This window comes from Marmota marmota, unplaced genomic scaffold, assembly GCF_001458135.2.
Source record: "Marmota marmota marmota unplaced genomic scaffold, marMar, whole genome shotgun sequence".
Classification (NCBI taxonomy): Eukaryota; Metazoa; Chordata; class Mammalia; order Rodentia; family Sciuridae; genus Marmota; species Marmota marmota.
The window spans coordinates 20196221-20211636 of NW_025999960.1; the positions used below are offsets into that span (position 1 = coordinate 20196221).

The window sequence follows — 15416 nt, forward strand, 5'->3', positions numbered from 1 at the left end:
CTTTGCATATGTTATCTGATATACACTCCTTAGAGCAGGTTATTGGCTATGCATTATTACCTCCAACTTACAGATGATAAAACTGAGGCTCAGAGAGGTAAATAACTTGTCAGAAGTTACATCATTAGTAAATGGCAATTTTTGGTTTCAACTGGTTCCTAAATGGCTTTGTTCTTAGGAACTGGGTACAGCAACTGAAGAGAAGGATGATGGGACACATGCCACAGAGCTTTTCAAAGGTATAGAAATTTCCCAGAGATACATAAATGCAGGTAGTTTTGTGTAGCTGGAGTAAGTCACTCTGCACACTTTGTGAATGCCCAAATGCACAGACCTTGAATGAATGGAATGAGAGAAGGTTGACTCAAGTGTCCACCCCAACAAGGACCAGTAATCTAGGTGGAAAGAGGACACCCACATTTATTACCAGTTTCTATACTTGCTTTTGTCACTAACTTATTTTATTGCCTTGTTCAAACCTGGGACTCAGTCTGTGTACCTTTGAAAAGACCAGTATTATTTACTCTCAAAGGGTAATTGTGACATTTAGCCGTGTCACCATCACTGAATGTTAGATTTGGGAGGAACCTGAGAGATCAAAGCCCAACCTGATCCCTGACTAATGGGGAACATGAAGCCTAGAGAAGTTAGGCCACTCATCACAAATGCAGGTTTCCTTACTCCCAAGCCTTTTCTTTCTTTTTTTCTTTGACTATACTGCTGCATCACAAGTTTTTGAAAAGAATGAAGGACTTTGCAGTTATAAGAGAGGGTTACTGTATCTCCCCATCATTCTCTAGACTATTCAGAAACTCAGCTGGTAGCTCTGTATTTCCCTCCAGTCTTTATTTGGGAGAGTCATGTCACAAATCACTTTGTTTTAACCTGTTTCACAATAATTGCTTTTGAACCTGTATCATTTTGCTACTGGAGTAGTGAACTGCTTGAAGCAAGGACTGTGTTTCCTTTATTTTTGCCCCCAACCCTTTTCACCCAGCCCTGTCCCAACTCGCAGTGCCTAATCTTTGAAGAGCAGTTTCAGGATCTGCTTAAGTTTTATTATGAATAATACAGTAGACTAATCATTTCTTTCTTGGAAGTTCACTTTTCTACCATCTATAGTTCCTGATTTGTATCTCCGGGTCCCATTTGTTTGGCAGCATTGGTTTTAATTCAGCAAAAGTGAGTGGTCTCCCAAGGGAAGGTGAGAAGGAGGGACATCTGGGGACCGTTAGCAAGAGGATCTGTGGCTTGCAGCTTAGCACCCTGGGGCCTAATGTCAGACATTGGTCCCAGGTCTTCAGCGTCTGGCCAAAGAAGGCAGCTTCTCCCCCCTTAGGGGCCCACGGGCAGGTCTCCTTTGGGGGTCAGGATTACTGGGAATACTAATTAATTCATTAGTGGGGTTGATGGATTATCAGGCTGTCTCCTGGCAGAGGGGCCTTGGGGGGGGGAACAGATTGCTGCCCATAAATCTGCCTGTTGCCTCCCTTCTCTCTGCTTCAATGGCTCCCAGCATCAGGCCTGTGGGCCAGCAACCGAGTGCTGGTCTCATTTTCCCCACTTAGCAGATGGTTCTAACAGGTTAGCTCAGAGCTTTACAAAACGCAGCAGAGAAAGAGGAAAGGGCTGGGGATTGGCCCTCTGGCCCAAGAACCATGTGGGGGAGGAGAATGAATGCAAATGGCCTTCTTTCTCTTTTCCTAAGGCAGTCACCACCCCTTTTCCTTTGCTGACAGCACACACCCCTCCTGCCCCTTCCTGCCTTCTCAGAGTTCAACAGCCAATAGTGCAATGTCAAGGAGTTGTGACCAGAGTGAACCTGATGAAATAGGTCTCTTAAAGAAAATTCAGTGTCCTCAGTTCCCGCCAATGCTGCACGAGTATACACACACACACACACACACACACACACACACACACACACACTCTGAATGTATTTTGGAGGCTAATCCTATTATGTTCAGTCCCTTACATCTGTCAGAGGAAGCACGGAGCCCCTGCAGAATGTTCTGTCTCCACCCTCATCTTTGTCTCAATATGTTCACCTTTCTGCTAATCTGTTATTCCTTCCCTCCCCCTGAAAACTTCACAGGCAGGACACCAACACAACCAGTGCCATCAATTTTTTAATATCACTGGACATGGCTTTTAAGCTTTCGTTGAATAACTACACTATACCAGATACAAATTACCCCACAGATAACTTTTCTCTTACCCAACGGTGAATTTTGATTTGGTTTTCAGAAATCTCCTGTTCTTATCATGTGCTGCTTAATTGTTTGGAAAATGAAGTTTATTTTGCTGAGCAGATGTTTCCTGGGTAGAGACACAAAAAGATTAGTAAGAACCTAAAGATGTGCTGAAAATGAATCTATGAAAACTGAACAACAACAACAACAAAAACCATTAATCTTATTCTGTTTTTTTTTTTGTGTGTGTGTGTGTGAAGGACAAGAGTCACAGGATACCTGTATCAGAATTTTAAAAAATTGTCTATTTCAAGCCTAAGATAGTCTTAACTTTATTAACAAAACTCTTTTGGGGTTTGAGGTGTAGCTCAGTGATAGACTGTGTGTCTAGGATGCACAAGACCCTGGGTTTGACTCCCGGGGACCAAACAAACAAATAAAGATTATCTTTTGCTTTAATCCTTTGTAATCTTGTGCACAAAACACATTTATTTCTCTCATTCCTGTTAAACATATGTGCTAGTTATATTGGTGGAACAAGTAGTTATCAAAAAGGTGGGGGAATTTCCTTTAAGTCAATTTCACTTGCTTTTTTTTAAAAATAAATTTCAAATGAACAGAAAATTGAAAAAATAGTACAATTACTACTATTATATAGCTAAGTACACCAAATATAGTGATAACTGTATAAAATATACTGGATACAGCTCTAGATTCATCTATATTCACAAAGTAAAACAAGAGTTTTAAACGGAAATAAGTTCAGCATGTTGGAGGGTAGGAAGAGACATATATTTCTTCCTTCTACTTTTAAAACTCTTAAGAAAAAAAAGATGCCAACCTGCGTGCGTAAGGTAGCAACCGCTGATAGGGTGTCCTCGACATATATCTTTCTCTTTTAAAATTCTTTTCAGATGTGGGCCAGCAGTTTCATTAGCCTTTAGCTCCTTCTGTTCTCAATCCCCCCTCCCCCATTCAGCTCATCCCGCTGCACTCTGGTTTCTTAGCTCTTTAATCACAAAGGTTTTCAATTCTGTTTTTTATTTATCCCTCAACTTTTGCAACTTTCCTCCGAAGTCCCCCTTCTAGAATCCTATTCCAATTTAAACAAACAGTGGCAAAGTTGTTCCTGATTAGAGGAGCCCTTTGAAATAGGCGTGTCTTTCAGCTGGGGAGGGGGAGGAGTTAGGCTGTGGGCAGCGTCCCTGTCCCTGGTCAGCTGGGAGAGCAATCAAAACTGCTGCAAGTCGAACGCTCCGGCCAGAGCGCAGGAGCTGCCCAGAGGCTGTGGTCCTGAAAGCGCCTCTCCGGGAGCTAACCAAGGACAGAGGTACTGAAGAGACTGACTAAACCAGCTTCACCAAAGCATCAGCCTGAAGGTGTCCTGGAGAAGCATCAGAACTTCAGGGAAAGGGTAGAATAAGTGGCAGCCAGAGGAACCAGACCCGGAGGAATCTCTAAGAGATACTCACAGGGTTTAAGATGGATCGCTGAAAGCACTTCTTTCTCCCACGCTCTGCATGGTCAGGAGAACTTGGCTTCTCTGACTGTCCTTCAGGTCACAGCTTTGCAGAGTTCACCCCAGGATCTGCCACTGACTGAGGTGAGCCAGGGCAGGAGATGGTGGGGGAAGGGGTACTAAAGTTTCTGTGGGAAGTTCCCATAGATGTACAAGAGCTACTGGAGTGAGGTATGTCTCTTCTGGCTAAGGGAGGAGGGAGTAGGATTTAGGAAACTTGAATTTAGAAGCAGAGGGAGCAAAACATTTAGAGGTACATATAACATTTTAAATAATACTGTGGAATTTTATAGCACCTGCTACCCAGAATAAAACTCCTAGATACTATAAATCTTTTTATCTTTTAATTTTTTTTTTTTTGGTACAGGGGATGGAATCCAGGAGGGCTTAACCATGAGCCATATCCCCAGCCCTTTTTCTTTTTGAGACAGGGTCTCACTAAGTGGCTTAGGGCCTTGATAAATTGCTGAGTCTGGTCTCCAACTTGTGATCCTACTGTCTCAGCATTCCAAGCTGATTACCTGGAATTACAGGTGTGTGCCCCCATATCAGGCATGAATCATTTCTATAAAGCAGAGATTACAGATTTCCCCTCCATTGCTATCAAACCTACGCTTTGATTTTACTAATTCTGAAAAACATCCAAAAGTTTGACTGCTTTTCCAAGGTGGATAGGAAGTAGGTTAAAAGAAGTGACCCAATCTGCCTCTTGTGCTCACAGCACTTTAGAGTGCAGGGAGTAAAGTGGGAGGAAGGGAATGAAAATAAAGCAATGGGAAAAGATCTTGGCAAGCTATGGGAGTGGATTCTCACCGCTTCCTCAGTTGGTGTGCTAAAAATTCTTGGATAAGTAATGGAGGAAATTTCTTCCCCCCTGCCCTTTCAGAAGGGAAATCAGAAAAGAAAAGTTGTCCAAGTATATTTTCCCCTCTTCTGTCTTATACCCACTTATATGGTGGATATAAGTGTATTTAGAAAATACTAATAAATGTAAAATGACCCCCTCATTTTTTTTTGACAGATGACATATTGAAGAACATGGAGGGGAAATTCAAGGATTGAGTAACTTCTGTTAACAAATTTCACTATTAAGTTTTGAAGTATGCCATGGTTTTGCTGGATAAAATGTGTGTGTACATCTGCACAGTTATAAATCAATTGGGAAGTAGAGAGTATAAAAGGGTGGAAAGGAAAAGCCCAGAGGAGCCTGATATTTCCAAGCACTGTTACTTGTGAGCACCCTGGTTTGTACTCTGTCTTTTTCTTTTGGATTCTGCATCTATGGGTAAAACATTTAGTCTACCAGACCTTTAAATTTTGTATAAACTGGGCTGGATATTCCCCTTCCTATTGTATTTAGAGTCCTAGGACCAGGAGGTAAAGACTACTGTCAGCTTTTAAGGTGAAAGACACTGTCCAACCACCACAAACTCAGATGCTATCCCCTTGTATTCATTTATTCACCAGTTGAAGCTTCTCCAAAACAAAAATTAGTTCAAGTGTAGAAAGCATTCCATGGCTGCTCCGCATGGTAGTAATGCACAATGACCTTGGCCACAAGGTGGAAAATATTAGGTGTAACAATCCTTGATTATGAGCAAACAATTTGCTAGAAAGGGTTAAAAATGAAAAAAAAATTGGGAGAACAGATTAAATGTGAAACTTCATTGCAGGATCCCAAAGAAAGAGAAAAGTTTGTATATATAGTGTAGGTACATAAGGAAATCCAAATGCCAAGATCAAAGATTAAAATGGACTTTATACGATCAGAATGCAATGGCTGTAATTCCAGCTACTGGTGAGGCTGAAGCAGGATTTTAAGTTTGAGGACAGCTTGGGCAACTTAGCAAGACTTTGTCTCAAAAATAAATAAAAAAGCACTGGGGTTGGGATGTAACTCAGCAGTAGAGCACTTGCCTAGCATGTGAGGCCCTGGGTTCAACTCCCTATACTACCAAAAAAAAAAAAAAAAAAAAAAAAAGGAATATGTTTGCATGTGTTGGGTGGAGGGGCTAGTTGCTGGTTCTGCTCCCAGCATGAATATTCATTGGTTTTTGTCATATTGTAGTCGGCTTCCTGTATATTTTGAGTGCTATTTTTTTTTTTTTTTTTTTTGCCTAGGAATTGAGAAAGCCTTAAAATGATTTATCAGGATACATTCTGAGATAGTGCTAGAGACTTTCCTGTACATACAGGTTTTGTAGAACAATTGCCAACTTGAACATTTGCAAAGCAACTTCACAAAATAAAACTTCTTAATCAGGTAGGAAAGGTAAACATATTATTTACATTTTCCCTTCAGGGTAAAGGAATTATAATACTTTTCTTGTGCCCATTTAATAATTGAGTGAAAGGAGAGGGTCTTAGTGTTCACAATTTTTCTCAGTATATACTGGAGGTGGTTCATTAATAAGCTAAAAATGACATTAGATTTAGGTGACTATTCTGAAGAGAACCCACTTGGTTCCTTTCATCAAAACTCAGAACTCTGCCACATTTTCAACACTCAGATTTGGAACTGGGTGTTTGTCTTTTTCCCCCCTGCCAGTCTTTTGATGCCTTCAAAATATCAATGTGGCAATAGAGGAAGTTTTTCTTTACTTTTGAAAAGTTTTAGCTGTTACTTCTATCTGTGAGAAACTTCATCTTCTCCCTAGAGCTCTGCTATTTGGTATTTGTGGAAGAATCATAGTCCCCATATTCATAACCAAAGGTAACAATGTCTAAGTTTCTAGGGTTATCTGTAGTCAACCAGAAGCTTCATGGACCTAGAAGTTTACATGACTAAGAGGAATTGTCCAGCCAAATGTTTCATCTCTGTTATAAAACAGAATGAAAGTAAGGAAGCTTGCCTTCCTGAATGCAATGGGGGAGGTCTAATCGATCCTGGAGGTGGCTGATAGAGTTTAGAGTTTTCACAGAAAACTCAGAATATGATATTTAATTTCATTAGGTGGTGGGAAGAGTGGGGATATCAGGACTTTTTTTTTTAATGAGTGTTGAAATGGAGCCATTAGCTTTTGTTGTCATGAAATCAACATTAAGCACATATTATAACTATTTTTTTTTGTCCAAGTGGCCAGGAAAATCATGGTGAAATTAAGGAATAATAGTACTACATGGGATTTATGTTGTCTAGCACTATTCAAAGTGCTTTAAATATATTAACTCATTTTATGCCATGAGTCAGAACTATTATTATTCTTATTTTAAAGAAGATGAGACTGAAGCAGATAAAAGTCATAAAATTTGCCTAAGGTCACATATCTAGTTAATTGTACAGCTGAAATTTGAACCCAGAAAATCTGGCTGCAGAGTTTGTGCTGTCTAGTCCCGTTGAGAAACTGTCAGATGAACTTCTGTGCCAGATGAGGTAATATTCAGGTAAGGAGATGCATTAGTTAATGTAGTCTATTTTCTTTACTCATTTGTGGAGAAACAATTTTTATTTTTAATAAGCAAATGTATGGAAGTGTATAAGATTTTTAAAAACCCAAGAATAAATGCAAAATAAATATATTGATAATGATAATAAATCATAACATTTAAAATGACAAGCTACTTTCTTATATTTTTTCTCTTTCTTTTTTTTTTCAGTACTGGGGATTGAACCCAGGGCTCTGTATCAGTGAGCTAACCCCAGTCATTTTTATTTTATATTTTGAGACAGAGTGTCACTAAGTTGCTTAGGACCTCACTAAACTGCTGAGAGGCTGGCCTTGAACTTATGATCTTCCTTTCTCAGCCTGCCAAATCTTGGGGATTATAGGTAGGCACCACTGTGCAAGGTTATTTTTATTAAAAAATAATATAAAATACATCTTATCACTATTTTTTCAAAGAGGAAATAGAAGAACTTAGAGCTTCATGAAATGTATTTGAGATAACCATGAGGAATTAGAAGAATTAAGACTAGGGTTCATATCTGTATTATTCCAGCTTCCATGCTTTTGAAACCACACTATAATGGATTCTCTCCAAACTAATGGACCAGTACTGATGGGTACCAAGGAATTTAAATTAGAACCCAGCTCTGTTCTTCCCAGAGTTAGTCGAAAATTTGTTGCCCTTTTCATTAGTTTGGACAAAGCCACTTGCTTCTTTTCCTACATAACTACCAACAACCTAATTTTAAAGCAATTCTTTGACTCTTACAGAAACCATTAAACATGTTAAAGGCTAAGAGTGGTCTATTCTATTCTCTTAATCCCAGTTCTTGATGGGGGTGATTATTGACAGATCTCAGAAAGTCCACAGGTGCAGAGATGGGGATGGTGAAGAATGGCAAATACCCAAGCTAGAGTGGTATTCAGGGGCAAGTAAGGAGACTCTCCTGTCTGTTACCTTCCTTCTCTCTTCTCCATGCATATAAGTATGGCCAGTGCAATGATGATAATGCAGATGAGATAAAGAGGAGGAGGAGGGAATGGAAGAGAGAACACGTAGATGAAAGTAATAAAGAACACATTTGGAAGAGGAAGGAATCCTGGGATATGAGAGTTAAAATTGTGCCTTGGAGAACACCTAAGGCAGCCTCCCTTTGGATCATGGTCACTCCTGTTGAGTTAGTTCCACCCATCTCCATCTGCTAAGTTGAAGTGAATTTCTTCCTGTAGCTGTAAGGGAAGAAGAAAAAAGAAAAAAATATAGAGCACAGGATTTGAAATCAGAGCTGATTTCCTGTCTTGCTCCTCTGTCTCTATGTCCTTACATTGCCATCACTAAGATGACCTACAGTGATTCTGACTATAAAGTGAGCTTGACGATCCCTCTCTCCCTCCAAAGTTTGCTCTAAGAAACATACAAATTAATAGATGCAAAAGTGCTCTGTAAACTTTAAAATATTGTACAAATATTATCAAAGTTAAATGGCAGGGGGAGCATTAGGTTTCCCAAGCCCACTTCACCCTTTTTGGCCTCAGAGTGCACCTGCCCTTGGAAGATCTGTGTTACTTTAACAGAAAGTTAATTAGGTCCTTCACCCTCCCTCTGGATATCTGCCCGAGTTAGAAGTGCAGCTCAGCACACAAGCTCCATCATCCATATTAAAAGTGGGATTTTCTGACTTGGCCTGAGCAGCCAGTTGACCAATAGGTTCCAATGTGTGTTTTCAATAAAGCTGCTTACCCAGGAAGCCTTATTAAGTGAGTAAGTCAAGCTGACATGATTTCCGTGCTGATTAACATGAAACTTAGGCTGTTTTCGCAATGCAGTAACATTAATTATTTATAGGAGGTAAATGAGGTTACAAGGAAAACAAGCTCCAATTACCAGAAACAAATCAAATCATATATTTATATTTTTAAAAGCTATGTACTAATCCCAGCATTCATTGATTTGAGGCTCAAGCTTCAAGGATCAAAAAACATTTATCGTGTTCTCCTCTTTCTCATAATCAAAGGTGATGGAGGGTTTAATGTTTCAAAGACTAGCTGGTAAACTGGGATGCCCCAATGTAGCTTATCAGATCCTTTTATTTGGTAAACTATATACCTACCAATTGCTCAACACATTTCAAAACAATTCAAACTCTTCCAGAACTGAATGCAAAATACTTACTAACCACCAGTCTGTTCTGTTTTTTCAAATAGCAAATTTTGCACAGAAAATTCTGATTAAACAGTATCCATCAGGCAAGTGAATTAAAGTAGTCAGGCTCTTTCTGTGTTTATCTGAAATAGTCCTCTCATGTTCTCTGTCACTCTATTCTCTTTAGTTTAGTATTTGTTTTCGATTTTTTTTCACTTTAATAAAGTGTTTTTATAATAGTTGCACTGAAATGTCTTATATGGGTTTGGTAGATCACCAGCTTATACTTCTAGGTTGCCATGGTCTTGTCTGATGGTGTGAGTTTTAAGTGCAATGAAAAGAGTTCTCACTTCAACATATGGGCAAAGTCGATGGATGAACAGTGATAACCGTCCTTTGTTTCCATGATCCTTTCAAGACATCATGTCACTAACACCTCTAACACTAGACAGAACACAAGGTGCTTATTAAGAAACAGAATGCTCTTCTGGTAGTGGTGAGATAAATGTTTGATGGTCACATGGCACACCAGCCAGTTGTGACATGACCATTTCCTAGGAGATGCCTAAAGCCACCAGTTGGCAGTGCCATGGGATATCACAAAGTCCATGAAACACCTCTAAACAGAGATTGACAGTCATTTCTAAAATACATGCAAAGTAGTCTGAGGATCTTGCTGCAGTTTTTGTTTACCTTATGATATAAACATATGACAGTTTATTTAACTGTTTAATATGCATTTTATTTTATAATAATAATTTTATATACATAGCATATAATTATTTTAGCCCTATATTTCATTTTCAGAAATTTCTCTGTTTGGATGATTTGTATGCCCTTTTCCCTTTGTGTTATGAATTTTAGGAAGAAAGAAAACTGTATATTTGAACTTGTATACCAGTTATTTTTGTGTAAAATATCCATGAGATAAAGAAACTGAAAATAGGCATGAACATTTCAATGTTAAGTTTCATTTTCTTTAAATATTGTTGGTTTTCTTATAATATGGTATAACTAGGTAAGTGTTCTTAGCATTTCTTTGAGTGTGGATTATTATTCATTTAAAATGGAGGACTTAGACATGATAATTATGAATTGAATCCCAAAGCAAATTCCGGACTCTATGCCCAAAAGATAATAAGAACGTTTAGTTTAGAATCAAATCAGGTATTCAGAGGAATTAACTTTCTCTGTCTCCATTTTCTAGAATCTGGAAATGGCAAAAACTTTTGTGAAATCCAAGGAGATGGGGGAGCTGGTCAACACACCATCCTGGATGGACAAAGGTCTGTGCTCTCAAAATGAGATGAAGGAGGAGGAGAGAAGATCAGGTACTTATGGGGTGCTTGGCAGCTTAACTGAAGAGCATGACAGTATTGAAGAAGAAGAGGAGGAGGAAGAAGATGGGGAGAAACCTAAGAGAAGAGGTCCCAAGAAAAAGAAGATGACCAAAGCTCGCCTTGAGAGATTCAGGGCTCGAAGGGTCAAGGCCAATGCTAGAGAACGAACCCGAATGCATGGTCTGAACGATGCTCTGGATAACCTCAGAAGAGTCATGCCATGCTACTCTAAAACCCAAAAGCTTTCCAAGATAGAGACTCTTAGACTGGCCAGGAACTATATTTGGGCTTTGTCTGAAGTCTTAGAGACTGGCCAGACACCTGAAGGAAAGGGCTTTGTGGAGATGCTCTGTAAAGGACTCTCTCAGCCCACAAGCAACCTGGTGGCTGGATGCCTTCAACTGGGCCCTCAGTCGGTCCTCCTGGAGAAGCATGAGGAGAAATCTCCTATTTGTGACTCTACCATCTCTGTCCATAATTTTAACTACCAGTCTCCGGGGCTCCCCAGTCCTCCTTACGGCCATATGGAAACACATCTTCTTCATCTCAAGCCTCAAGTATTTAAGAGTTTGGGAGAATCATCCTTTGGGAGCCATCCACCTGACTGCAGTACACCTCCTTACGAGGGCCCACTCACTCCACCTCTGAGCATCAGTGGGAACTTCTCCTTGAAGCAAGATGGCTCTCCTGACCTGGAAAAATCCTACAGCTTCATGTCACATTACCCCTCTGCCAACCTCAGCTCAGGGCATGTGCATTCAGCTCCCTTTCAGGCTGGTACTTCTCGTTATGACATTCCCATAGACATGTCCTATGATTCCTACCCCCACCACAGTATTGGGACCCAACTCAATACAATATTCACTGATTAGGGCAGTAAGACCAGCATTTCAGAGAATGATGTGGAGATATTGCCCATGATTCAAGTGGTTGAGCTAAAGATTCAAAGACTTTAAAGAAACCCTATGGATATACATCAAACACAATAGGGCTAGATCATTTAGGGTCTCCTACATCTGTCCCCCTCTTTGCTCATCTGCTTTTCACATTTTATTGATTCCTTTATTTAAGTTCTTCAAGTGAATTTTTTGGTGACTTACAACAATGTAAGAGGCTGAACTGAGTGAGGACTTAGGCCCTAGGATCACGGTGCCAAGAACTCATTGAATAACCTATGCTAATTAATTTTCCATTTCTGGTGTTTGTTTATTTACTAATAATATGAAGCAATTGTTCTAAGTCCAGATGATTTTAATGACTTTCACAGTTCTGGAATTATATAACTTCAGTGATCACTCTCAGAAATTTCTTAAAACTGAAAAAAGAAAAATAAAGCAATAATAGGAAATGGATAGTATATATGGGATGATCAAATGGAGTTGCCAAAGGGACCCCAAGGTGCATATCTGTTGACTCACAGAATGCAGTTCGTTTGAACTTGATGACACAACTTTGTATCTATCTAAAAATAGCTTCCAGAGGCTAACATTCTAACTTGGTTGTAACTGTGAATAGCAAAGTATGTTTTTGAAGAGATTAGTTCCATTTCTCATTGGACTGAAAGTTAAACATATCTTCCTTAGTGATTTGAGAACCATAATAGAGGCCTCATGCTAACTTCATTCTTGATAATATTTCAAAAGCACTTTTTCAGTACTAGAGGTAGAGCAAGAGATTCTTTGAAATCTCAGACTTCTATGACCAACAGAACATAGAGAAGTCACCTAGATCATGCATGACCAGGGACTCGAAATTCTGACCTTGTTCAGGTTCTGCTATTGGAATCAGCACACAACACATGTTATAGAGCAATAAAATAACTCTTGGCTACACCAACTACCATCGTTCAGAGACTCTCTGTAGCTCATACTTTCCCATAAGAAAACCACTAAATCTTTCCCTAGGAAGATGAATTTCATTTGGTTAAAGTAAATATGATTAGAAACACTGACCTCTATCCACACTAATATATTTTTCAGAAGCACAAACACTATTCAATTTATTGACCAAGTTTGATTTTTTTCCAATATAAATGCAATTGCTTCTCTCCCTCTCACTAATTGTTACCCTTTCCTTACTTCTAAGATATAATATGCTATTATGTATTGCACACAACATTTCAAGTGACAAGACATGAATTCAGAAGCGAAATCTAAGGTCAGTGAATGCTTTTATCAGTCTGCAGCTTCATCACAGGGTTAGTCCAATCAGCAGGATGTGTATGTCTATTTATGTAAATTCTTTTTCCTTTATATTAACACTAACTTTGTCAAGTTTTACCTTATCAGAGAAATGAGATCTGAGAAATTTTACTATCCTGTTGAATCTGCTAGGACAATTATTTAGAATCAAACCAAGAGTATAAATGGCTTATTTGATATTGGATCAAGTCCTGCTCCTGCCACAAACGATAAGTTTAGTGATGCAGGGTTCACTGATAGGGGCTGATGTATAAAATCGATATGACAGATTAGTGCGTCATTATCTACAGCTCAACCGCTCCATAACGTCTGCCAAACTTTACGTATATCTTATCTTTTTATTTTTCTTATTTATTCTCTATGGGTTAAGTTATTTCATTTCCATTTATCTTGCAGCACTTACTCTGCTTTATTTTGCACCCTTGGTTTGTAAATCCATTTGAAAAGTAGCTTTGTAGAGAGATCTACCAGCCACCAAAGTGGCCCCCCTCATCATGATCTGTCCTAGTGGGAATAGGCAAGTAAAGTGATTTCTAAAGCAACCCTATGTGCTTTCCAAGTATATCTGGTACTTACCTTTGTGAGGGGGTGTAAGAGGATCTATCCTTAAAGTTAGCATTTTTTGGCATTTATGTTTGTAGATAATGAACGTTGTCTGAGTTATTTATTAGAAATTATTTATTTAATTTATTTCTCCCTTCCTTTTATGCAAATTCTTTGGGCCCCATAGATGTGCTTGCAAACTCTCCCTGAGACTTCATTTGGACAGAAACTCATCAGTTCTGAGTTTTGGAGTAAGGGGAAAGGAGGAAGTTAATTCATAATTATTTTATTAAAAACTAGCAATAATTTGAATGGCTTTGCAGGTTATGGTTTTTAGATTTTTTTTCCCCTTCAGTGTAAGATGGGCCAGAGTTCTTTTCTTGGAACCTATTGTTTATTCCTTTGGAGAGTATAGTCCTCATGAACAAGGCCTCCTGGGGACTGTGCAGAGGGATTAAAGTTTAGAAATGCAGTAAGCTTGGAAAGAACCTATTCTCTAACTCAGTCTTGTCTCATTATTCTGGGGATTCTTTTTTTGGATAAAGCAAAGCAATTGTTTAAAACTTTTGTTTTTTTAAAAAATGACTGTTTTTTTTCTCCCTTTCTTCTAGCAGAAATAAAGCTGTGAGTCTTATTAGACATTGTGTTGTGTTGTTTGTCTTAAGAACTTTCTTCATTCTCCTCTGTTCATTTTCTTGGGCTTTTTGTTTTGTAAGAAGCAAGCAGAATGCAGGCTACTTTGGTGGATCCACACATCCCATATTTCAGTTATCTTGCCAAAGATTTGAAAGTCCTAAATTAAGAGGCTAGAAGTCTGGAAGCACTAGTCCCTGCTGCTCATACAATAAAATATACAGTCTGTGTTTGAGAAAAAAAGAATCTTCCAGTTTACAGAAATCTTTAGGGCTATTGGTAGTCTAAGCTATTGGTAGTCTAGAGTTGGATCATGGGAAGATGGACTATTATCTACAACTTAAGTGAGCCCATCAACTTTCCAAAAAATTATGAAGTAGGATTTTTTGGCATTTGCCTTTTAATATCTCTTGATTTTTTTTCTTTCAGTTTTTTCTAGCTAAACTGTTTCAGGGTCAATTCTTACATGCATATAATGCTGATTACAAAGAAATAATAATTATGATAAAAGTATAAATAAAGTTGGTTAACAAAAGAAGGAACTTTGCTTAAAATACTTAAGAAACAAAAATATAGAATGAAAGTCAATTTTCCCCTCTCATTTTTTACCTGCTAGATCTTGTTCCTCAAGTAGAAACTACTTTAAAAACATTTATTAGTTAATAGAGATCTTTTATGTACATACAAACAAATATTAGGTATATTAGACACAAATAATAAGGTATATTATCCTGTTCTTTTTTCTACAAGTGATAATAGAATAATACTGTTCTGCATATTGCTTTATAAAATTTCAAGCACACATCTTAGGGTATTTTCATATTTAATAAAATTTTTTTTGTCATAATTGGCCAGTGTTCCACATTAAAATGGTATAATTCATGAAGTTAAATTGGCATAATTTAGATTTTTCTAATCTTTTGCAATACTGAATGAGTGATTTGTATATATGTCATTTTCCTCTCAAGAGAGTCTTTACTTTGCAAAAAATATTCCAAAGAAGCAAAGGATAAACTGACAGATAAATGCAATTTCATCTCTGAGTTTCTGGATGCTTACCTCATAATGTCACTTTTCTAAATGATGTATTTGTATGAATTCAGTCAATCCTAAAGTACAATTACAATTACAATCCTTAGAAGGTAGTCACCATTATTATTCCCATTCTACAGAATAGGAAGCTAAGGCAGAGTGACTTTTTCAAATTGTTGTGCTAGTAAATAAGCCAGAATTTGAACTAGTTGGTTTACCCCCCAAATTTGAAGTGTTTCCAGTGCTTGTTTGCTTGGTAGGTACAGAGAATGTCATATTTGCCCAATGTTAGAGCTGGTGAAAGTGGAGTAGCTGTTTGGCACCCCTAAACTTATCCTCTACATATGGTACCCTGCTGCATCTCTGATCCAGTCTGATTCATTCCCAGGCCCTACAGTGGAACCTGAGAGAAGATTTCCCTGTGACA

The 15416-nt window shown here is 38.4% G+C and overlaps 1 protein-coding gene across 1 annotated transcript; it reads left to right on the forward strand.

Moving 5' to 3' along the window:
- The first annotated feature begins 3508 nt into the window (after positions 1-3508).
- On the forward strand, positions 3509-11452 carry Neurod4 (neuronal differentiation 4). The gene is made up of 2 exons (XM_015493602.1): positions 3509-3795; positions 10448-11452. Exon 2 carries the CDS (start codon positions 10457-10459, stop codon positions 11450-11452), a length of 996 nt encoding a protein of 331 aa, XP_015349088.1. The 5' UTR covers positions 3509-3795; positions 10448-10456.
- Positions 11453-15416: the final 3964 nt, after the last annotated feature.